The sequence below is a fragment of the Chlamydotis macqueenii genome, chromosome 8 (genome assembly GCF_036417535.1).
Source record: "Chlamydotis macqueenii isolate bChlMac1 chromosome 8, bChlMac1.mat, whole genome shotgun sequence".
Classification (NCBI taxonomy): domain Eukaryota; kingdom Metazoa; phylum Chordata; class Aves; order Otidiformes; family Otididae; genus Chlamydotis; species Chlamydotis macqueenii.
This window is the reverse complement of record NC_141563.1, coordinates 5,708,516-5,733,214: the sequence shown is the minus strand read 5'-3', so window position 1 is coordinate 5,733,214 and position 24,699 is coordinate 5,708,516. Positions and strand designations below refer to the sequence as shown.

At 39.7% G+C, this 24,699-nt stretch overlaps 2 protein-coding genes across 4 annotated transcripts in view; one reads left to right on the top strand and one right to left on the bottom strand.

Moving 5' to 3' along the window:
* GPSM2 (G protein signaling modulator 2) overlaps window positions 1-11,073 on the bottom strand; it is a 28,282-nt gene extending 17,209 nt beyond the window's left edge. For all 3 annotated transcript variants that reach the window (XM_086752874.1, XM_086752873.1, XM_086752875.1), the window contains exon 1: window positions 10,988-11,073. The gene's annotated coding sequence lies outside the window, so the exon portion shown is untranslated. The remainder of the gene's footprint in view (window positions 1-10,987) is intronic.
* Window positions 11,074-12,158: 1,085 nt separating this feature from the next.
* On the top strand, window positions 12,159-23,688 carry AKNAD1 (AKNA domain containing 1). Its single transcript, XM_086753805.1, has 15 exons — window positions 12,159-13,007; window positions 13,688-13,747; window positions 14,071-14,200; window positions 14,303-14,445; window positions 14,555-14,614; window positions 14,955-15,088; window positions 15,372-15,507; window positions 17,506-17,600; window positions 18,077-18,085; window positions 18,898-18,983; window positions 20,500-20,622; window positions 20,706-20,816; window positions 21,724-21,805; window positions 22,701-22,848; window positions 23,467-23,688. Exons 1-15 carry the CDS (start codon window positions 12,270-12,272, stop codon window positions 23,584-23,586), a joined length of 2,175 nt encoding a protein of 724 aa, XP_086609931.1. The 5' UTR covers window positions 12,159-12,269; the 3' UTR covers window positions 23,587-23,688.
* The last annotated feature ends 1,011 nt before the right edge of the window (window positions 23,689-24,699 follow it).

Sequence of the window (24,699 nt, the reverse complement as noted above, 5' to 3'; positions counted from 1 at the left end):
AGTTTGCTGGAGTCCCGCAGCAGCCAGAACCGGCTCACACAACCCCATCTGGAGACCTTCCCACCCGGAACAGCAGGAGCACAGAAGCCAGCTCCCTCCCCGCTCCCAAAGGAAAAGCGGGGAAGGTATGGCAGGTTTTGGTTTTGTTTTTTTTTGTTTTGTTTTGTTTTTACACTGACTTCACATTCCAAAACACTGCAGCATTGTCACATGAGCTCCAAGCTCTGCTTCAAAGGGACTGCAGCAGCCAGCACTTAGACATTAGACATGTTTAGGCTGGCAGGGAAAAGATTTAACAGAAAAGAAACTCTGTATTCAAACGCTTACCCACTTACAAGCGTATTTTTAGTAGAGGAGCTGACATATTTATTGCTCAGGACTAATATTACCTTCCTTTGCAAGTAAACATGTAATTGTGTAATTCACAAATGCATATTTCATCAAGAGACTGCGGAGATGTCAAAAGCCAAGAGCAGAGCTCAGATTTACAGCTGTCACCAGAAGAAAATGCAGCCCGGTCTATTTTTAATCATCTCTGTAGGCCGTGCTCATTATTTTTATCGAGTGCCAGCTGTGGAGATTCATGCTTCCTATCACACTCCACCTTGACAGCACCCCTCAAACAGACCGTCCCCATTCTTCCAGCCAAACAACTACTTTGGTCTTCCACGCTCACCCCTGGAATTATGTGGCACCAACAAGTGGGCGTGGGTCTATTTTTGCAATTACAAAGTGTGACGCACACAGTTTACAGTCCCACTGCAGCCCACACGCTGGCATGACCGCGTTACAGGTATTCACCCTCCGGAAGTTTGTCTGAACCTCAAACCGGGTAACTCACGCAAGAGGATAGGTGTAAGGCACGCCGTCGGTGGCAATCCTTCATGAACATCCCTGCTGCTCAGCAAAGGGAAGGGAATGGAAAGTTCTCTTCCACAGATGGAGACACTCATACAAATCACTACACACCACACCAAGAAGCGCGTACTTTGGTAACTGCCACGGTTCACGAAATGACGACTGCAGTAATTTGTTTGCGTATTTATACTGCAGTTGCGATTAACTGAATAATTTGTTTTAAGAAGCCTTATTAAATATAAAAAGCCAAATTTAATTAAAAAACCAGTTATATTTAAAAGGACATCGGAATAACTGCATTTATTTAAATACCATTTATTTTTAGTAGTACATTTCACATCAGCTGTTTCTAACTTCGCGTTATCCGAGCTACACTTCTGCCCTCATACTTAACCTCATCCTCTGCCCAGTGCCACCACCTCCCACCAGCTGGCACCACTGCTCCGGCTTTCTTCCCTCCCTCCTGGCCAGGCAGCAGAGCTCTGCTTTTGGGAGGGTGATACGGACACACCCGAGTTGGCCAACACATCACGATCACAAATCCAATGAAAATTACTGGGTCTGGTCTCCATACCTCGCTCCCTTCACCGGTAACTCATGAGGATGTCAAGTGACACCTTCAGCCACACCGACGTGTCACCAGTAAGCAAACCTAAAGCATGTTAATTAGAGTGGTGAATTCAAAATCAGGGGGTGGGAATCAATGAACCCTCCCACAGAGAGTATGACTCGGGCGTCAACTGGCCTTGGGAGGATGAGGCTGGACCAAACTGAGCCTTGCTCTTTCAGCTGATGCACCTTCACTGTTCGGAATCTCTCTGTGTAACCAAGCCTCTCCTGAGCTGGTCATCAACTTGAAATTGGCCCAGAGGACAGGGACCTCAGCAGAAAAGTCTAGTGAATTAACAGAAATCAGAAGTTCTGCTTTATGGGTGTATCTAACAATGAAATGGGCTTTCTCCTCAACTTGCATTTTTCGTTAAAACTTTATGTAGCATGACAAAAGCACTTTGTGCTTACTAAGAAAAAAAAATCTGTACTAAAGCGAAATAGCTGCTGTAAATTCATTCTCTCCACATCTTTAAACAATGCAAAAATCTATATCCATGTTAAAGAAAACAATGCAAAAATCTATATCCATGTTAGAGAGCTGCCCTTCAGGAAAGTATAAACAGAAAATTGAAGTTGTTTGCACAACTTTAAAATGCACAATTTTACTATTCCAGCTATCAAATGCAGGAAGTCCTAGCTTTTTGTAATTTCAAAGTCGTGGAAAAAAGCACTCAGAAAAAAAAGAATGGGCCTTCCTTCAGAAGTAGAAAATTAACTAAATGGGTGTTACTAATTACACAGGGGTACAATACCAAAACCAACACCACCTCCCCCAAAACCAAATACAGCAAGGCAGAGGTTAGGGAATCGAACGTGGCAGCCAGTTTATAGCCCGCAGCAGACAAAACAGGCACTTTATCAACTTTATTAGAAGTGGTGAGCCATAGGGCTCATCCGCCCTCCCACAGACAGCTAAAGGATCTTCAACTAAACCGTCAGTCAAAAGCCAACTTTGCCCCGATTCAATGCTTTAGCTAAAACATGTACTGCTCACTGTCAAAAAGTCACTTTTCATTCTTTTCTGTTAAATCACAGATTTATACAGAAGCTTTAGGTTTGCATGCTGTGATAAGTTTAAGGCGGAATTCCTTACTAATTTCTACAAAACTGCTTTCAACTCAATTCTCTGAAATTGCACAAAATCTTTGAAGTTCACTTCTACAAATTTTACACTGAAATAAAAAAAAAAAAAGATGGTAAAATACTAATGTTACACACTGAAAGGAATCCCACACAACAATGCTTTGAGAAGCGAAACCCCATCACGCTTGCACTTACTCGGTATTTTTCATAAAATTATTCCCAGTGTTCTCAGAAAGGGAGCCAAGGCCTGATGGCTGACATTCAAAGTACAGCTCAGATTTTTAACATCACCGACCTGAGTCAGTGATACGTATGCTAAGACTTGAATGAGGCTCACTCTCCAGAAAAATTACAGAAGAACCCAAGATTCCCTCATCTTCAATTCTGATCGCTGTATTTCAAGTCCCTAACAGCAACAAAACAATAGCTGTCATTTCTTGCTCAAAAGCCTGTTATGCAAGCTAACTGTCCTAGTTATTACAACTTCCAGGCCAGCGTTTCATGTTTTACGGCATTTTCCATTTCAGAAAAGATTTGACTGCACGCTGTGAATTTTATCACAGCAGTAGACAATCACTTTAATCAGTCTGCAGGTGGATGCTATGCTGAACATCTATGACAGACCTCTTCATTTTAACTGTTGATAGAATACCGTATTCCCACACAAGTGAAAATGAATCAGCAACCAACAGAAAACTACTTACTAGCAGTAGGTGGAACCAACGATATATAACAATATAGTTGGAGAGGGAGATTGGTTTCTTCTCTGTCTCTGCTTAGAACAGTAAATCTCTGCAGCTTCATTGGCGCTTCCCCTCAACCCGTACCTTCCCCTTTGGCGTCTGTCAGAGGATCAGAAGTCTTGCTTTGCTTCTCTGCGGTTACAGGGCTGACTGGTCACTTGGTGGCTGATGAACAGAACATCTCGCAGCTCAATTCCTTCTGCCTTTCCCTGAAGCAGACAATCAAGCAATGCCTTTTCTACTTACACAGTTTTTCACAAAGCAATAGGAAAGGCACATCTGCCAAATGAAGTCATCACTGACTGAGCGATTCAAAAGCTACTAGAGGAAAGTACAGATAGAGGTAGACCAATTGCACAAATTGTATTTCCTTAGAAAAATTAGCAACAGAGATTTGTTGTTTCAACCTTAAGGCAAATTTCCCAGCAGTGAACGAAGTTTGAACTTCCTTTCAGGAAGAGGCTATAGCATGGGTGGGAAAAAAAAAAAGGAAAAGAAGCTCTATTATCTAACAAAATGCAGAGCTTTGCATACCCTATGGAGAAAGAGACAGACTAAACAACAAAAATACACTGACAATTCTGTTACTGAGATGTAAAGATCAGTTTGGCTCCAGACCTTCAAAACACAAAACAGCATATAAACACAAACAGTACAACAAGGAACGCTCAGAACTAGCCAAACCATAATTTTAGTCATTGATGCTGTCCAAGGATATCTTTAAAATTCACCTGAAGTAAGCCTAAAATAAGCCAAAAAAAACCCTTAGAATTCTGTATCAGTTTAATATTGTATTTAAATAGTAAACAGCACCATCATTAGCATTTCTGTACTAATAAATATTCCCCTGTGAACAAACCTTAAAATAATTGTCTGCCATGCTGGGAAAAAGCTATTTTTACCAAACCTTCCGCACAGTCCAAGTGACTAGCCACGAGAGCAGATCATGCAGATACAAGAAGCACTGTACTGAGACCAGCGTGGGTACTCTTGGAAGCTTCATTTTAAATTCCTCTCTGCACCACTTTTGACAGAAGTTCAACAGCTGATTAGCTAATGAACAACTACCTCAGACACTAGTCCTAGGCTCGAGTCTGATAAAGCATATTCTGCGGGGCTTGTAATCAAAGAAGCTGCAAATAAATTGATACCACTATGTAATGCTCTTGATTCAGATGCTCCCTCCGCCACCCTAATTATATTTACCATGCTGACTTATAAATACGGCCTCATATGAAACTGAGACACATTAGTCAATACTGCAGACAATCCTAAAATGGGTGGAAGGGGTGGGTATTGCATCAGCTTTGGGCCACACCTGATGTTCTTTCAACAAAACAGGAATCCTACCAACCCACTGCTCCACAAGCCTGGGATTCACTTACAGGACACTCAAAGAAGAAGGAATAAGAAGTTTTTTCTGCTTTCCCGAAGCCATGGGGACAGAGCTATCTTTTACCTACGAAACCATCAGCTCCTTGCTGGAAAGAGAATTAAAAAATTGCAACTGACAGCATAAGGCTAGACAGGCATTTCATTACCAGAACTGGTCGACACACAGCTAACTACCTTTTATGAATAAAAAAAAAAAAACCCACAAAAAACAAAAAACCAGAATTACTATGGTGAGATATGGAAACTTGACTCCTTCATCTCTGAAATTATTTAATCTCCCTTCTTAGCCAGTTAATGCCCAAGACTTAATTACTTGAGTATAACCAGCCGTCTTTTTAGAGAGCCAACAGAAGCACAGAGGTTATAAAAGAGTAAAAAAAATACTAATAATAGGAGCTATGACACTCACGACACCCCCCCAAAAAATTTAAAATAATTGCTAAATGAAAAATTACACAAATACTATCACTATCTGTCACAAAGTCCTCAGTGATCCAACGGATTCCATTCTTCACTTCCCTCCCCCATTGTTTCTAGCACTGTATTTACCCAAGTGGAGGAAAAAGCTTTCTGTTCAAGTACTTTAATTTATGCATCGATTTACTTGAGTCATCAATACGACTGCAGGAAGAGAAACCCCCTCCAACATTTATTACCTAGCTGCTAATACACTCCTGCATTAGGACAGACACGCTTACAGTGGAGATATTTAATTTACCACTATATTTCTAAAAATGTTGCTTGTGGTTTCCTTTATTTCTTTGGTTACCTGAACCCAACTGACCTCGCTGCCTGGTGGGTTCTGCAAGAGAAGGTTCATTTCCTCTGTGCCTGTTCACACAGACAAACTCCTCCGGATTCTCCCTCCACTCACACCTCTCTGGCACAGCAGCCTAGATGCCCTAGCTTATACAACGTTCTGTTAAAGGCAAACAAAAGTCTAGGAGCATTTCTACATGCCCTCTAGCATGACCTTCCACTTATTCTGTAGCTCAGGAATTTCTCCTTTCTGTCTGCGGAGTAGAGTTCAACAGAGCGTTTGGGGCTTTCTACTGAAAGCTGAAGGTCTGCCACACAGCAAGCCTTTTAAATTCTGTATATTCTTTTTGTTCAGTTTCCCTTCTGTTGTTAAACGCCTCCTTTAACAAGTAGCATTGCCTATTTTCAATATTACTAACAACTACCAACTTTAAAACACAATCAGTCTTAATGACACAAGTTATTTCTGCCAGATCATAAAAAACCTATTCCAAAAAACCATGATAACTGAATCCAGACACATCTTCCTTCTCTGAATCAGAGAGAAGCTCGTCTGCATTCTTAAGGGTTATTGTCTTTTCCTTTCATACATAACATCCAAGCAGTAGAATAAAACTGCATATACGCTATGCAATAAGAGAAACTTATATCATACCAGAAACTAAATGAAAATGTAAAACTTTCAGTTAGGGCATGTTCACATTTCTGGCCAGAATCTGGTATCTCTGCTCACGTTAAACACTCTCTTTTCACCCAGCAGACTGAAATGTAAATACATTCCTGAAAATGGAATCATTAAGAGCAGAAAGAGAGGCCAGAAACTTAGAATGATGCCACATGTGAGGTGACAAAACCCATATATTCTCATTGCTAGGATCATCAGTGCACCGTCGCAGTTCCAGGCCAACTCTGTTAACCTTGGTAAATGCGGAGGTGCCCCGTTAGGCATAGTTAAGGTATAGCATAGGTTTGTAAATAGAAATATTTAAGGCATCTGGCGATGATGCAGTCCATATCATGGACCTCTTAGTGCCTCTATCCAGAGGATCTTTCCAGAACAGAACATCTTTTTTTTTTTCTAAGAGAATCAGTATTTAGCTGGAAATCAGCTGGCTACTTAATGTACGTAATTACAGTCTAGCGCGCAAGTTGAAGAACTGGATGTAGCTAGCACAAGTAACCACAAGCATTTTTATTATAAGGGTATTCCTGCAGATCGTTTATGTAAGCCATCTATTTAAATCCTTACATAAGGCAATCCCACACTATGACCAAATAAGAAAAGAAGAGAACATGAAGTGCCAGCTACTGTCCTCACAATAAAACTAATCGGGCAACTGAAAATAATTCTAAATGCAACAAGATTAAGATTTCAGATACAAGACGACAGTAGAATAACATCCTCTCAGAACAGCTGATAATTTTTCACGTATTTGATACATCAAGGTATCAGGATTCCTTCATTTTTATGAGTTTACCAGAATGTGTTCTAAGTTTTTACGTATTGGTAATTATGGACTGCAAACAAATACTGTGCTGCCTTCTTTCCAAGCATCCCACAACCCCAGATGAGAACTGCAACAACAGACTTCAAGGACAGTCCACAGCAAAGTCACCACTCCTGATCCTTTTATACTTGGCCTAAGTTTAAATCATATTACCACGAAATCAGTAAGAGTTTTGTTACCAAGTTCTGGACACAAATTTGAGCATTGCTCCTTCTGCTTATTAGGGACAATCTCATCATGCAAATTAAGGTCTCTGGCCTCTCCCAGCCAATAAGGCATTTCCTCAAGTACCTTCAGTTTGGGAAATGGAGCATGTTATATGACATGAAAGAACACCAGATGGGAAGAGTTCAGCACAAAACGTTGGCTCTTCGTACTTTAGCTGATAGAGCAAGTTGATCACAAATCTCTCCAGTAAAACGTTCCACTTTTCTCAGCTCCGTCCTGGCCTATAACATCTCTTAAAAAGAGATCCCAGAAAGCAAAAAGAAAGGAGACAGATTACAGTGAGAGGGGAAAATTAATCTCAAGATTTCATAAATTAAAAAAAAAAAATTTAAAATCCTTAGAATCACAGGCAGTAAAACACAACAGCAATTTAAATGAAGCAATATGGCTGCTTATCAAATTTCCTGTTTCACACTGTGATGCTCATTCAGAGATGAAGCAGGCATTCAGCATAAAGAACTCCTTACCACCCCTGCAAGGAGCAGATGTAGCTCTCTCAGAACCCGTACTGCACAACCAAAGTCATCTGTGATACTGCCAGCAGCGTTCCTTGGTGCACCACCTGTACCACCCAGTTATCAAATATTAGCAAGTGTTAATTGTCTTCTCAATTACGAGTCTCCAGCTGAACAACACGCAGCTATAACCTGTAAAAGCGCAGGACAAACACTTGCTAGAGTGAGAAGAACATGTGCTGTTTTTTTCTTATTGTTTGCTTTCTACAGACACAGGTACAGTTTATTTACGGCACATCACCTACATAGATTTAAGGGAAAAAAAAATATTTGTTGAGGTGCCAAGTCGTAAACTGCTCTGCACATTTATTCTAACACTTGGGATGCAGGTGCAGATCTATTCAGAAGCTAGTCAACACGTTTTTCCTTAGTCTGTGTGACAAATACTGAACTGGGCTCATTTTGCCCCCACTGCCCACGATTCATCCACTATATACACACATTATCACACAAATACAATGGGTCACAACAGCACATCCTCTCCTCTAACAGACAAATGATGGCTAGGTAAGACACAGGCTACACAGCGTTGCATGCAAGGAACAAAATTCCTAACAGAATAGCAGCATGATGATGGTAGAAAAAAAAAATGTCGTAAACTGCAATACTGAAGAAATAAAAAAGATTTAGAGAAGCTTCTTGGCAGATTATGTATGGTTTATTTTCCCTGTAACTCAGCAGCATGCAAGTTTTTCCTTCGTATTAGTAAAAGGTTTATAATACACAAAAGTTTTATTATATGAACAAGAACCATATTCTTCAAACCCTACCAAATTTGAGTCCCAAGAGGCAGCTTGACATTAATCATCTGTTCAATGCCACATATGTTTCAGACCATCTCTTACTGGTTTTTCCATTTCTATTTTTCCTGTATTTTACATTCCTAATGGTGTGGTCTTCCACAAAACAGTACTTCATTTTTCTGATACAATCATTTGTACAGCTGACTTGCTATTAAATACCTAAATGCAAGTTAAGGGGTTTTTCCTTCACCTGGTATCCCTCTATTCTTCCATTCACAGGAACAGCAATAGCAACAACAGGTTCACCTTTCAGAAAGTCCTAAGATCAACACTTACTTCTTAAATATAAACAATTTCATTAAGAGGTTAACCTTAAAGACTACTAAAACCAAGACCACAGTTACCAGATCTGGGCAGGAATGACTAAGTTGGGGAAAATGAAACTAACCGCACAACTGCTACAAAAAAACTGAATGACAAAAAAAAAAAAGTACAAATACCTATTACATTTTTAAAAGCAGAAAACTAGGAGAAACTAAAAATGATCCTGTTTTAAGCAAAACAGAAGAATCTCGATAAACTGTGTAAAACAAGAAAAACTCCCCGCGCATTCAGCGGTTAAAAATACAGACAGATAGCATTTATTTTTAGAAAAAACATCCATTTCTTAATAAAACTTTTCCTTCCTAAGTAATGGAGAGCCAAGCTGCTCTCCAACTCATATTGCACACAGAGACCTGAAGAACTCCGGTTTAGAAAACTGGTCTGCTGTCTTTTTTTACCAGAAAAGGCTGAGAATTGACATTAGAAACACTTCTAGCAAAATAAGAATAAATTCCCACCTGATGAGGTGTAAGAGGTAAGACTCATTTTCAAAATTGTGTTGTCCTCCTCTGCAACATGCCAAAAGAAACAGGTTTCCTATCTTTTTGCAATACTTTCACTCAACATTAACACCAGAAGAGACTGGCTTGCTGACTACCAAAAGAATGTCTAAGAGGAGAAGGAATTGTTGCCTCTACGTCAGAAAAAAAAAGAAAAAAAGAAAAGAAAAAAGAACAATTTAAGCCAAGTGTCAATGAGAGCACAAGAATAAAACAGTAAAATGCCTATCAATACCTTTTCAAAAATTACTTTAACCTAATCATCAAGTTCTGAAGTAATCTCCAGCAAAAGTAGCAGGAATGTACAATCCTAACCTAAGTACTTTTAAGCTGCTTGAAAGAGTTACAACAGCATTTTAAATAAAGCAACAGACAAAACGCACATAGGTTCCTTCTAGTCCAATAGTGCTGTCTTAAGTTTCAGATAAGCTTTGTCTCAGCTTTATACAGAAGTAATTGAAAGTATAAAGTCCTTCCCGCCGAAGAGGGACGCATAATCACAGTGCAGAAGTCCAGGTAACCATTAATGGAACCAGTAAGAAGAAACACCAGTAGAGGCCCACAAAAGAGTTTAAACACACAATAAAAATATATAAGTGAAGAATTTACAAGGACTGCATTGTGAGGATGACCATTTTCAGCTCTAATACAGTTATCACTTGAACAAAAGGTATAAAGTTTTCAGACAAAATTTAAGGAGGGACTGGACTCTCTTAACTGGTCTTTTTGAGATGCCAGACCCAGCACTTCCTTCCAAATTCTGAGATGGTCGGGCAGCTCTCCATGGCAACCCGGGATGCATGCGGCCTGCCGGCAAGGACCGACCAGGAACAGCGTGTCAGGCTGAGAAAGCTTCTAAAGCAGAAGAAAGGCCACAGCTTCAAGGTGAGGTACAATCTGTCTTTGCAAACGGGTCAAAAAAGGGATAGAGAAGAATTCCTGATTAATGATGCTCCTCCATTCAAAATCTGCATAAGCAAATGAGGGAGGAACCAGACTAGCAAAGGCGACAGTCCAGTGGATAAACAGGACGAGGTGTACTACAATTTGAGTTCAGATGTGCCACAACATAGCGTCTAACTCAAATTCTTCAGGAGTTCAGAGCTTCCTCCCTGGACACCTCACTCTTCACGGCACGCCCGCAGGTCCTTCGGTTCCTGATATATTAACAGCCTGTTTCATCCCTCCCTTTAAAATTTTATTTGCTATTCATCACCCTTATCCGTCTCGTTCAGCACAGCACAGCCGATGCGAGGTACCGGGGTAACGCCTTTTTGCTCCTAACGCTCTTTAAAGCGGCAGGGCTGATCTCTGAGGACAGGCAACGGAGGAAGGCCGGCCGGACAGGTGCGTCCGGCTTTGCTTTCCCAAGCAGGGAGGCGGGCGGCGGCCAGAAGCGCCGCTGGAGGTCGGGAACCCGGATTTCAGGCACGAGCAGCAGCCTCCCGCAGCCCACCGCCCGCTCAGCTCACCCGCCAACACCGCAGGCCGCTCGGGAGCGGCCCGGCGGCGAAGGCCGCTGCAGCCGGCACCGGAGGAGCCGCTCCCCCTCCCCTTTTCCTGGGAAGCAGCGCTCACCGCCGCGACCCCCGCCCCAACGGCCCCGTCCCCGTCCCGTCCCCCCCCCAACCCCCGGCGGCGGCCCCTTTCCCGCCTCACCTGGGTGCCGCGCGCGCGGCGGGCTGAGGGGCCGGGCGCGCCCCCGCTGCCGGAGCCGCTCCCGACAGCCAGCACCGCCCCCCCCCCCTCCACCCACGCGCAGCCGCTCTTCGAACCCGCCAATCCCCGCGCATCCGCCCCGCCGGAAAGCCGCATCATTCATACGGACCAATGGGAAGGCGAGGACGGGCGGTGGTGGGCGGGGCGAAGCGGGGGAGGCGGGAGCAGCGCAGCCCGGCCCGCGGAGGAGAGGGGAGCGGCGCTGTCCGCCCCGCTGCCCCGCTCCGGTTACCGGTCTGTAACCGGACACCACGGCCCTGCCCAGCGCCAACCAACCGGTCTAATAAAAGTTTAATGAGAGCTGAAATAAAAGTTTAATAAGAGCCTTAACAAAAGCAGCGCCCCGCAGCAGGGCTCCGTTCCCAAGAGAAGGAAAAAGCGGGGACCGGGGGGCGGCAGCGGCTGCAGCCGCGGGGAAGCGCGCCGAGAGGGCTGCGCGCCACCGCACCTGGCCAAACCGGGCGAGGAGTACACTGAAAGAAGTTTGGTGATGTCTCTCTGCTGCAGAAGCCGAAGCAAGGCTGGGTGGTGGGGAGGTAAAGTGTGAGCAGTTGTATCTTATTACCTTTTTTTTTTTTTTTAAACTGTAGCCCAGCGGGATTAGCGCGCCAGGAGAGGAACCTGGCGCTCAGCTCCCATTCTCCTGTTCCCCACCGCTTCTGTCATTTGTGCCTTTATTTCCTCCGGTAGCTAACCCGGACTGACACCTGTGCACATCCACGTCAGGGGGATGGTTCTAAAAAAATAACAGAAGTAAATTCTCAAATGTATTTAAGTACAAAATAATTATTACTCGTACATTGCAGATTTTGATCCATGCAATACTAAAAGCTGCGTCTAAAATCGGAGAAGCAATGGCGTTCATACTCTACGTAAACGGGGGATGGAGACTCCAAAAAAGCACGAATTGTCAGGCTGGGTGAAAACCCAAATGAGTAGTTCATTTTCAGACGAACTGGGCTGTATTACAGGTGCAACTGAGGAGGAACAAGATGACTTACCTTATGATGGAGACATAGGAACAACCTGTAAATACAACGATAGTTCAGACAATCTGAGTGACTGTACTTGTACAAAGCATATTTCTGGTATTTTACACTTATCCTGTTCTGAAGACAACCAAAACATAAAAGCAACAGCAAATTATGGAACTCCTCCACAGCCTGAGGAATTCTCCAGTCACTACAGAGGTGCCACCGGAACAACAGGAATTTCAGCTGAAATGCCTGGAAGTGAAGCTTCCTTTAAGAAGGAATCGCCTGCTGGTGCCTGTAGTAAAGCAGATCGCAAAGAACACCCAACTCACTCAAAAATGTCTGATATCCTCTGGCGTCATTTCTCTAAGGGAGAATCAATAAGCACGTGCCAGTTCATCGACTGCGAGACAATACCAGAGACCTCCTTCACAGAAAGCATCGACGACACCGTGAACAGACGTGCGCCTTCAGAACACGTCAAAGGCCCTTTGGCGCATGAACAACGGACAACTAACTTTGAAGAATATCACTTCGAAAAGCACAAGGAAGTAAACACCAGTGATAAAAGTCAAAATTTGCTAAACCAAAATAGATGTGTTTCAAAGAAACCTACTGAGAAGTGTGGGTGCAGACAAGAAAATTCACAACTGATTAATGAGAATGAAGACACACACATCTTTCAAAACATGAGAAAAGAGAGCGAGCTGTTTAAGAAAACAGTTTCACCTTACAAGCTCCACTACGGCCAGGCTGAAGCTCACTACTGCCTTCCCAACTTCTCCGAAGCTGCTTCAGAAGTTACAGTACCAAAAAGAAGTGACAATATTAACTCAGCTCCTACAACTGAAAGAACAAAATCCTCCCCTATTTTAACTAAATCAGTAATTGCGAACAACATTCCAGAAAATAAGCACTATTTCAATTCTGCTGAAGTGGAGAATCAAGAAGAAATCAGCATCCCAGAACTGTTACATCAGCTAGAGGTAATTAAGATGCTTTAAGAGATCCTTAATATGTGGTGGAGTGATGTTTTACTGTAAGAGGATACTCTGTGTCCAGTAAAATCCAACACGACTGGTTCGTGCAGGCGGTCTGTAGGTATCAGTGAGTTTGTCACGTTAGTCAACAACTGCTTTCACAAATAACATTTTGTGGGACTCAATTTCTGTGGAACCCTCATTAACAAATACTTAATGATGCTCCAGGGTATTATTTGCAATATTAAAGCATCTTATCAAATCATTAGGAAATTTGCTATATATTGTTATTTCTAGTATTATATGTAAATGTTCCAATTCACCAGAAGTACTAAACTGAAAGTTTTTCTTATAAGTGTATTTTTATACTGTGCCTGTGTTTACGTTAAAGACATCTTTGCCTTTTTCGCATCTTAACACTCTTCAGCTGTTTGTACTGGCATTTATTGGCAAGGCAATTCTTGTAAAGGAGTTGTTTGACAACAGTATTTCTCTCATTGTAGTACATTTCTTCTACAGTTTGTTAGGAATTAGATAATCACTTTTTAATTTCATGCCCTGCCATGGAGTTCACCCAGAGAGCTACACAGATGCTGAAGTCCATTCCTAGATTTCTATCTTCGTAAACTGTTTGAGATGTAACAAGTTTTAATCGTTTTCCTTATTATTTCCTGGCCACAAACAAGATGCAGACACAGCATGCTGATGCCCAGAATCATACTGACCATCTGAGATTTAATCCTAAGGTAAATCTCTCAATAGAGTTTTGGGGTTTTTTAATTAATTCTTATCTCCAGGAGTAAGAATATTCCCCCAAATTATTCTGTCACCTTCATACTGTACTTCCTACTTATCCAAATCCTCTTTACGTTTTCACAACACAAAGTTGAAGTATTATTGTATTAATACAATGAGACACTATACATATATCAAACTATAAACACAGAAAATTATATCCTATTGTTAGAATAAATATTTCATTAATAACTTCTCCTAGCATTTTGATTTATTTCTTAATTTGTTGTTTGTTTCCACAAGTGTTCTATAACCAAAGTTCTCACTTTAACAGGTACTTCCTCAGCCAGATTTTCCAAATGCCAGCATTGCCATTTCCTCAGGAGACACCGGGACATCCTCTGAACTCTTTGCAGTACACGCTCCTGTCCCTAGGCACTCTACACATGGTTTGTCTAAAGCAAGTAAATAAAATAGTCATTTGCATAGCTACTGTAATTTTATGTAATTTGATAGCATTTTGGGGCAGAAATTCTAATTGTTTGATCTTATCTTGTATCCTGTAGGATTACAGTGTGGAACAACAGCATTACCAGCAGCTGGTACACTAGAAGCACACTGTCTACGTCCTAATTTACTGCCAGAACCAACACTAGGAGAAAAGATGTCTCAAATACTAAAGGATCAGACAGATCAACTGTTAAAGAAAGTAAAGACCTCCGTTTCAATATATCCTTTGCACTGATGATAATTTCTACATTCATTTGGCATATTTGTTTTTAAAATACCAAATAAAAGTCTAATATTTTGTCTTGAAGGTGGAAGACTTCTCTAAGCACATGAGCCCAGAGACATTCCTTTTACAAGACAACTATTTGGTAAATTAATTTATGTATTTTCAGCTATCTGAAATGTACTTTAAATGGCTGCAGACTCACAATTTTCTGGCAAGATATTCCATGTTTTCCTCAAACAGAGAGTTGTGATTTTAAGAGGCAAAAATGAAGGTTTTCAGTAGATGGCTGAGTTCTTAGATCTGTTTTAAGAATTAAAAAACTCAAAACTATTAGTGAAAGGCCTTAAGTTGCCCTACATGTAGGGTACCAGTTCAGAAGTTATGGTTTAATACTTTCCTTGTACATAGTAGAGCAGCACAGAGGTACTAGGTGGACGTCATCATAATGACATTTGCTATTGAATGATTTCTTATTGGTGAAGGCGTTAAATCAATTGCGAAGATACCTGGATGCCTTGGAAGGGAATTACTTAACAGCTAGAGAACAGCACCGTAGTTTACAGCTGCAGAACAACAAGGACAAGTCTATCGATGTTGGAGAGTTTGATCCTGAAAGGTCAGAAGATAAGTAGTACATTAGTTTATTTTCCATATTTTGAGTGTTTTACAACTATTTCTTCATTTATCCACTAGAATTTTTCTGAAGTGAAAACATTATCTTAAACATCATATGTGCTAAGCTAGAAGTGATTTGGCCCAAATTCATCTTGGGCTTTAATTGATTAATTCAAGTTCTTAAAAGAGACTCTGAACTCCATTAATTTATTTATTTAAAAAAAAAAACAAAAAACCCTCGATTCATACAGGTTTCACTAACTGTGTATTGCAATTGAATTTAGAAAGGTGGAAGGGGAAATATTTAGACTTGGGATGCTGCTTGAAGACATGCAAGAACAAACTGATGACAGCAAACACAGCTTGTCTTCTTTGCTTACTTCCTACGAATCTGCCCATTCATCATGCTCAATTTGTCAGGTAACTCCACGGGATTTATTATTTGAACACTACATTATTCTGGTTTGCTGGTGAAAGTCTCAAGAACCTCAGGGTGGTTGTGCTATTCTATGTGCTCCTCTAATAAGAGCACGACACTTTTAGATAGCATGTTACTTCAAAGAAAGTGTTGCTTTTTCATGACACATTTACTCCATAATATTTCATTCATTACAACTGAAACCTAAGTATAAAAACATGGTTATGCTGAATATTCTTAAACCTGGCTTCAAAAGCATTTATTTCAGAATAACAAAATAGGAGCAGCCACTTCAACTTCTACAAAGCTGTCTTTGTTTTGGGGAACTAATCACGATCATTTTGTTGGAAGAAATACTACTTGGTTTGCCCAGGATTCTTAAGCTGCAGAATTACTAGCAGACCAAACATTGTCGTGCTATAGAAAATTGAGTTTACTGCTAAGTATGGTAGTATTTTGTCCCAGATCATAAATGCACAAAAAAAAAAAAAAAACTTCTTACAGCCTTCCACAAATCTACAGACAAGTATCACCAAATGCTTTCATAGTCAGTGTTTTAGGAAACATTTTTCTCTGAAGCCCAGGTGAGAGAGCCTCAGAAAATGCTGGCTGGTAGAAGTAATGACCACATACTACGTGTATCTGTGCTACGGTTTCTTTGTACAGAGCTCAGTAGTTTCAAGCACTGCTGATCCTCCAGAAAGAAGAGCTATCGAAACCGCATTTCTTCACAAGAAGGATGAGGGAGAGAAAAGTCAGACAACTGATGTAATCCCACAGACAATTAAATTTTCTTTAGAAGGTGACAAGTACAATCTTGGTCTTCACATGTAAGTGAAAAACTTGAAACGGCTATTGAATTTTTTGTAAAAATTTACCTAAAATTATTTGGTGACTATAGAAAATTGGGATGTCTGGAATCTCTGAAAGAACAGTATTCCCAGAATAAAACTTTTACAGAATTCTGTAACCACATAACCAAAAATTCCTTCCAGCCTGGCCTTCTTACCTTTTTTTGAGGTCTTATGGACCTTGAAATATTTCCTGAAGCCAAAACACTACCCTCAGTTTCACTAGGAGTTAAATCACACCTCTGTACAAAATTCATTGCAGCCACACAAATACAGGATGTGAATCACTAGTCAAAGCACAGCGCCAGTGAAAAAATACAGCAATATTTGTGTGGTCTTTTAAATTCAAAAAACATTGTGAAAAAATTCCAGATACCATCCTTGCCCTCCTGGGGAGTATTTCATAGGTGTTAATTATCTCAATGAGAATAGAAAAATAAAATAAATTATTTCCCCTTAACCAATTAAGGTTACAAAAGAGAGCTGAATCAACTTCCAGAAGAGCTTCTGGGGAAAGGAGGTCCGCTAGCAAACAAGCATGCTTCCAACGTAATGGTATGAGATCTATTTCCACGCTTGTGGTTTTTTAAACTTAGATTATCTTATTCAGCTTTGAAATCATGCAATATTTTTCTCTTCAGTTTTTTGCACAGCACAAAGGCTCAGCTTTTGAGATACTACAGCATATTGTACCACTGCTGAATTGGTTTCTGAAGGAGTAATTCAAGGAAAGACTCAAACATTTTTTAAATTTATGATAGTTGGCTTTTCTGAGGAAAGACTTAACTGCATTTAATAGCCTGCCTTTATTATTTGTTCAGAAAGCAAAAACCTACAGTCAATCGCTTGCCTTCAAAAATATTTAAGGCATTGAGATAAATTAATTAATATATGGTCATCCTTCTCAAAGCAAAATGAAAACCTGTCTTGAATTCCAGCTTCCCAGACAAAAAAAGTACTCCTATTTTTTCCAGTCTGCTCTACAGTTAGAATCGTAAACAGATAAATCAAATTGTAGAGTTGATGGCAACTAAAAGCAATATGGAAGTGACGTGCAAATGGTGCCACCATTCACACTATCCTGTTTGATACGTACACAGTAATATCAACAATCTTACATAAATTTATTTTGCCTTCTGGGTGCAACAGAGATTCCTTTCACCTGAGGAAAAATATGCTGCTGAAGGTCTTGCATGCCATTGTCAGGGTACATTCAGTAAAAAATTTAATGCCAATGAAGAAAAGTATGAAAGGGTGGGAGTGTTACGTGCTTTGGCTAGTCACAGATGTGGTTTTCTACAGCTCAGCGAACAGATACGGGCATGTACGCTGACATGTCTCTATACCGGACTCTGCGTGAAACACCGAATGCTACATATAAAATGAGAGGATGATCTGTTTTCAAGTTTATGACCAGTTAATCACATCAGATTTATACACATGGTCTCCCATCAATTTTATTAAAGAGAGGATTATCTCTGTATCGCAGACTAGCCTATCTCAGAGGACCAGTTTAAGGTCTATGGTGCTTAAACAGCACAGTGTATTAAGAGGCTTTGTCTTTGCTCTCCCTTCAGCGATGCACACCAGCATCCCAAACTGGGATGACTGCAAAGTGTTTGGCAATGAAAAAATATTTGAAATTATCATTGTCATGAACTCCTCCAATAGGCCCAGAAGGACAGCATATTGATACATCTGCATATACTTCAAGTGTAAGGGTCAATCTGTAAAATTTAATTTACAGAATTGTCAGTGCAATAAAGTAATTCTACGTAAGTTATTTCGGAGTTTGAAATTTTGGCAAATTAAGTCTCTATCCAAAACTAGATCTTATAATACATGCAGTGTAGAACACAATAATATTCATCTAAATATGCTCTCAGGTATTTTACAGAGTAGATATTAATATTTATCTAGTAAAAGTCACCTAGCTTCCTTTTTTTTTCCCCCTCTATGATTTAAAGGAAGTTAGCTCAATCTTCTGATCACTGTTTTCATGAATGGGAGGAAAATTTTCCAAATAAATTTGATTATACTGTATGCCCTAAATTGAAGATAAGGCAAACAAGGAACTTTGTTCTTGTTCTGTCAGAAGGTACATCTCGAATATTCCTTTAGTTATCTAACAGCAGTAAAATTAAAACCTTAATAGCTCAAAGTTACTAAGAAACCATATCATCCTTACCTTTGATAATATTTTGATGTAGCATATGCGAACATGTATATAAATACATAGGATTTCATACTAGATGTTGATTATCAAGACTTCTGCGTTTAAGCATGTTTAACAGCTCTGGTAAGTCAGGGTCGTCTTGTGAGAACGTGTCCTTTCGCTAAAGTGGTCATTATTTCGCAATTAGTTAATTTTTAATTTAAGCTTCTACTTGCCACCTTTTCAGATAATTGAAACAGGGTTTTTCTGTGAGTAAATCTAGTTTCTCTTCAGCTAAGCAGTGGTCAAACATTAATATAATACGCTCGTAAGGCTTGTCATAAAGGTACTAATATACAAGATATGATTTGTTTTCATGCTCAAAGAAATACAAACATCCAGGAAAGGAAAACTGGAACACATTCACTCTTCATTCAGAGAAAACCAACTGATTTATCAGACACCAACCTGAGTAAGTAGTAATGGCATACAAAAGTCAGAACTGTGCTTATACCTACCATTGAATCCTGTTAAGACATTCATGTCACAGATCAGCAGCGTGAAGACTGATTTATAGTTTTAACAGATGTCACTGCTTAGCACAATACAAGACACTAAGAATAAAAAGGAGACTAAAGAGGACACCAAGTGCAATTGACTTGGTAAGTCTCAGTGACAGACCAAGAGGCAACAAACCAGTGACAACAGAATTCCAGTTAGACATGAGCAAGAGTTTTAACTCTGGGTCTAGTCAAACATTGGAACGGTTTTCCCTAGAGAGGCTGCAGCATCTCCTTCCTCAGAGATGCTCAGGGTCCTAAGCAACTTCATCTACGTTGGTCCTCCTTTGAAAGGCCATCAGGCCAGAAGTCCTATCCGACCTGAATTACTCTATAATTCTAATTCACCTTTTTAACTAAGCTTCCGAAATATTACTACTACTAACATTTTTCAAAAGCCTTACAGTGGTGTACACACAATGCTTTGATTTTGCTTTTTCTCCTTATTATGTGCATTTATTTCATGTCCTAGAAGAAGATTCCAGACTTGGTGACTGAAACACTTCGTATAAGTACTTCCACTTTTAGTTTTTGGATTCAGCTTTCCTATTCTGCATGAAAACAAAGGGGAAAAAAAAAAAGTTTTCCTAAATCCTTGATCCATTCAGGATTGACACTGACTGGAAGTATTCTCCTTCCTTGGTCCAGCTGCTAATAATATAATTTCACCAAATCCAAACTAGAGCCCACACAGGCTACTGTGAGCTACTTCAAGTCAGCTGTGAAGTCACCCAATACTCCAGCTCTTGGAGGTTCCCTAAGAATCTGTCAGCATTTGTTTCTCTTAGGGCATCCCAATTTCATCTTTCCACTGCAGAATACTTTGAAGCTGTTAGTACCCAAAAACTAAAAGAGAATCACATGAGCTGTCCTAGATCCAGTTTTACATCTTATTCTTACCTTTGGTCTATCTTTGCCCTTGGATTCTCTGTGATATCCTTTCACTTTAGTATAATAGACTGGGGCCGCTATCGTTAGTACTGATTTGTGCGATAGCTAAAGCAGTGCTGTACTAGATCCTTCCAAATTTGCTTGTCACATTCCTTTTAGGCTGCATTGTTTTTGTAACACTTCAACTTGTAGGAAATCTAACCTTCAAAACAAGAACATAAAGACCATCTCCGAGGGAGATTGAGAGCTTAATTAAAAAACAAAACAAAAAAAACCAGTTTTGAAACAGGAAAACACAATTAAAAAAAAAAATAATAAAATCTACATTTGAGGCTTACAGTCAAGGCTGAAAACCAATCTTTAAAGTTGAATCCCCACCTGCAAAAATAGAGGAAAGCGGACTTCTTCAAATTGCAGTAGTATTAACGGCAGTAAAGGGCTCAGAAGTTGTTGTGCTGAAGGCCAAATAATTACCTAGGTAGACAGGCAGATATTTCTAATATTTCAGACCTTTTAAATGTATTTTTGGGATTTTAGGCAGCGATTCAGAAGACACCTCAGCCTATGATTCTTACAGTGATTCACAAAGCGAGGAACTTGGGAACTGCGAGACTGACACTTACAAAACATTCAATACAAGAACATGTGGAGAGAGAAAAGGTATAATGATTCCAAGAATATTATCTACACAAAAATATTGTTTCTAGTGTTTGTTCTTCTGAACAACATGTCTTTGTTTTCAGGACTTAGATACAGATGCCCTAGAGGAAGCGGGAATCAATTCAAACTCAGTAATCACAAAGAATCTGTTCAGCCTCGTGCCCCGCACAGAAATAAAAGTTCTGGTTCAAACTGTAAGTATGATGTGTTACTGAAATAATCACCCACCACGGGCTAGATTTTAAGGGGCTGAAAGCCACACTGCACATCTATCAGGCCAGATTTAGTTTAGTATAAGCAATCCCTAGCACTGTAGCTGAACAGTGGATGTGCACAGATCTCGTAGAGCAAGATCAGCAAATCCAACTTGAGCACGCCTAGCCAAGTTTAATCCCCATGCACAAGAGCTTTAACCTTCTCTCATTCTTTACGAGTGGAGTCCCTTCCATATTTCATTTATGACAGGAGTATCTCATTTTGCAGTGCCACATGGAAAAATATTCAAATTGGGCATTACTGTGCCAACTTTTTCAGTCCTAGCTGTTACCTCATGTAGTATAAACAAGCACTAAAGAAAATTCCAGCTCTGCGCTCAAATTGTGTGACATACAGCAATGTCAAGAAAAGCCTAAAAAAAAAAATAAAATAAAATTTAGAGTTGAACATCCTGCTTTTAAAATCACTTACTTCAAACTCCTCTCTCTATACTGTAGGAGGAAATTGCACACAGAAAAATACAAATTTTCAACAGTGGGAAGAAAGTATAAATTAGCTATTTCTCTATATAAATACTGTAAAACTACAAATCAAAGTAGTAGTCATGTAATTATTAGGATTATAAGAGTCTGATTATTCTACACTTCCCCCTGCAGTCTTTCCCTGTATGAAAGGGAATATAAATATCCATACCATTTGTCACAGAACTAAATTCAACAGCAAATCCAAAAAGATTAATCTATCCTCATTTACACAAAATCTTAAACATATTTGAGTTTTATTCAGCAGCATTGGTTACTTGATTTTATTTATCCTAAATAAAAATGTTAAATATTTAGAATTTTTTTTTTGCTTTTGTTTTAAACATGGCCTCAACAGCTCCAGCTTATTCACAGAAGAGAATCTCCACTCACAAGGCTCAAAAAAATAAACAGCCAGATGAACTTGTAAACAGACTTTCTGAAAGGTAAGCTGTAGGAATAACTATATTAAGTAAAACAGAACACGCCATTGTTGAAGATTCAGCATAGAAAAAAAAAAAAAAAAGAAAAAGAAAAATAAACAAACAAAGCAGCTTACCAGAATCCTAGGCAGGAGGAATGTTTTCTCTTGTGGTCTATGCTGTGCATTAGAATTTTTCGCACTAATTGATTTTAAATGTTTACCCTAAAAACTAGTATAAATAATTCTTAGAGTAGTTCTTCAATCTTTCTAATTTAATGAAGAGTAAACGTCTGACTTCTTTAGTGGACACATTTGGTTAAAAAAAAAAAAAAAAAAAAAAAAGAAAATCTCACTTTATTAAGAGGATGCTCCCGTTCACACATTCAAAAGCAGGTCTGTATTATCTAAGATGCAATCCTGTTTGCTACCAACCATTTCTTTTTAAGTAGAAGTCCTACTTTTAACTGTTGTTAACATTAAATTACACCAGCAGTCTGAGAAGTAAAATGGATTCTTAATTATAGCACAGACTAGACAAACTCAGACAAGTTTTGTTACTGCAGTTTTTGACGTTATTACTCAATAGCGGTAATCGCCTGGAAGTACAGCGGCTGCACTTGGGAATCAGTGGCACAAGCCACTCTGTGAGAGAAGGTTACAGCACCAAGAACGTGATGCTATTATGTGAGATTTCCTGACTCAGCATCCTGGAATGTTTTCTGTCTTACTGCAATACTGATGTAACAGGAATCATGATGGACTGTGTTTTACAATTAAATGAAAAATTGTACTCATTGTAAAATTAACTTGCAGCTGAGTATGCTATCAAGGTTTATATATTTAATTCACAGTTTAGAAATTCTTCTGCTTGCTAAAATTGTTTGTATTTTATTCAATTTATTACATCTTATCTTTAGGCAAAACTTTGAGGCTGCCAAAACCTGCTATTCAAGCACATATGATAAAATTATCCTTTCACGTCAATACTTACCCAGCAAGAAGTCTGCCCAAAGGAAATCTGCAAGCAGCATCAGAAACAGAAATGCTAGTGACTCCAATGCAAATGTAAGACGTTAGAGTGAAAATGAAAAGCCACACAACTATCTTGGGAAGAGTATATCCCCACATCATGGCACTGTTGAACATCTCCATCCTTCACAAGTTGATTATTACAGTCTAAACATGTCTAGTCTATCTGAGGGTAAGACAACAGGGAGTTAGAAACCAAAGTATTTAGTTTCTGTATTGATGTGTTAATCCGTATGGGTATATTACAGACTTTTTAGGCAACTTAGTCCCTGTATAAATGGTGAAAGGGACAGAAAAGGAGAGCTGGATCTTATTTCTGGAACTGTGCTTCATGAACTGAAACATAAGAACACCCTAGCCATAAAAACCACTATCAAAAATAAAATAAAGGTTCTCAATACAACAAACATGCGCACACGGAGTCTCCTAGTTTAGAAAGGTGTAAATACCCCTCAGTTCAAAGGATTACACAATTAAAGAGAGAAATAAATAACAGATACTTCCAGCCTGAATCCTGGAGCACTCTATCACTTCACTCAGAATTTGTACTTCTCAACACGTGAAAATGCTACACAGAACATCACTTTCTGTTCTGTACCTATGTAAACATTTGTCTTCCACATTAACAAGGCTGTGTTTTATTGTTCCAAACAGATTTTAAGTTCTACTCTGGATCACGCTATACAGACAGCAAACAGTCTGAAGAAAGCTACAGAACGAATGGTACGAGCAGTTTCAGAAGATCTCGCTAAAGTTAAAAGAAAACAGCTTTAATTATCCACTTTCAAATGCGGTATTGTTTTGCTGATTGATACTGAAGTGTCAGTACCTCTGCAAATACAAAGTGATAAATGCAGAGAAGGGAAAGGCAGCTGACTTTACCAGCTGTTCTGTAACTATCAGTGCGTAACTAAACCACAGCATATTGGCATTCCATGTGCCACTGAACACCTTTATGTTGGCTAGCCCCTGTTACGGCGCACAGCCACCTTCTTACTAAGAAGCTTAAGAAGAATTGGCTTCAACAAGCTCGGTTAACTTTTTGACTTGCGATTTTCCCCCACTCCCAGAGAGAAGAATAAATCTCAGTCATTACTACATGTATTTTCTTCCCACACCTTAACAGCGGCTGCTTAAGCACACCAACAAAAGGCAACAGCCTCTGCACCCGAGACTGCTATAAGCATCATGCTAACCTACCATCACAGTTAACATATGTAATTGTTTTGTTTGTAGAGTGCCCTACATTCAAAGTTGCTTAAGATACTTCCTCGCATCTCTCAGTAACCGAGTAATACCATTTGTTGTCTCTGTATTCCTAGCAATTAAATTGTCGGTTACTTCAGTGTGGTGTCCTTACCTTATCAGGTATATCTGGCTGTCTGATTTTAACTGATGGTAACTAGGTTGGAAAATTTTAAAATACTGTAGAAGTACAGTGGGCCAAGAAAATTCATTTATGTTTTTCCTTCTGAAATCCATTCAACTGCAGTGATTTAAAGCAAGCAGACAGTTGATAGCCTTGTATTATCTGGGATGCTGTTCACTGAAGCAATTCCAAAGTATATAGGGACTGATGGAAATGATCACTTCCAGTTAGCAGTGACAGTGCATTGCTTAAAAACGATAGTAATTTTCAGGCAAACCTGCGTGGTTTCATCAGTTGATGGAACAGATATAATCCAGACTCTGTCCGCTCAAGCAGCGATAGCTAAACGTGCTGCTGTGGTGTACCACTGATTCACTGGTCTGAGTCAACGCCTTTTTTCAGGGCTTCTCCCACACTTCACAGCCAAAAATACCATTAACCTTTTCTCCCTTAGGCTCTCGCTGTATAGCCTTATAACTCCATTGCCTCTGCTTATTATCCTTGGTTTTACTTTGTTT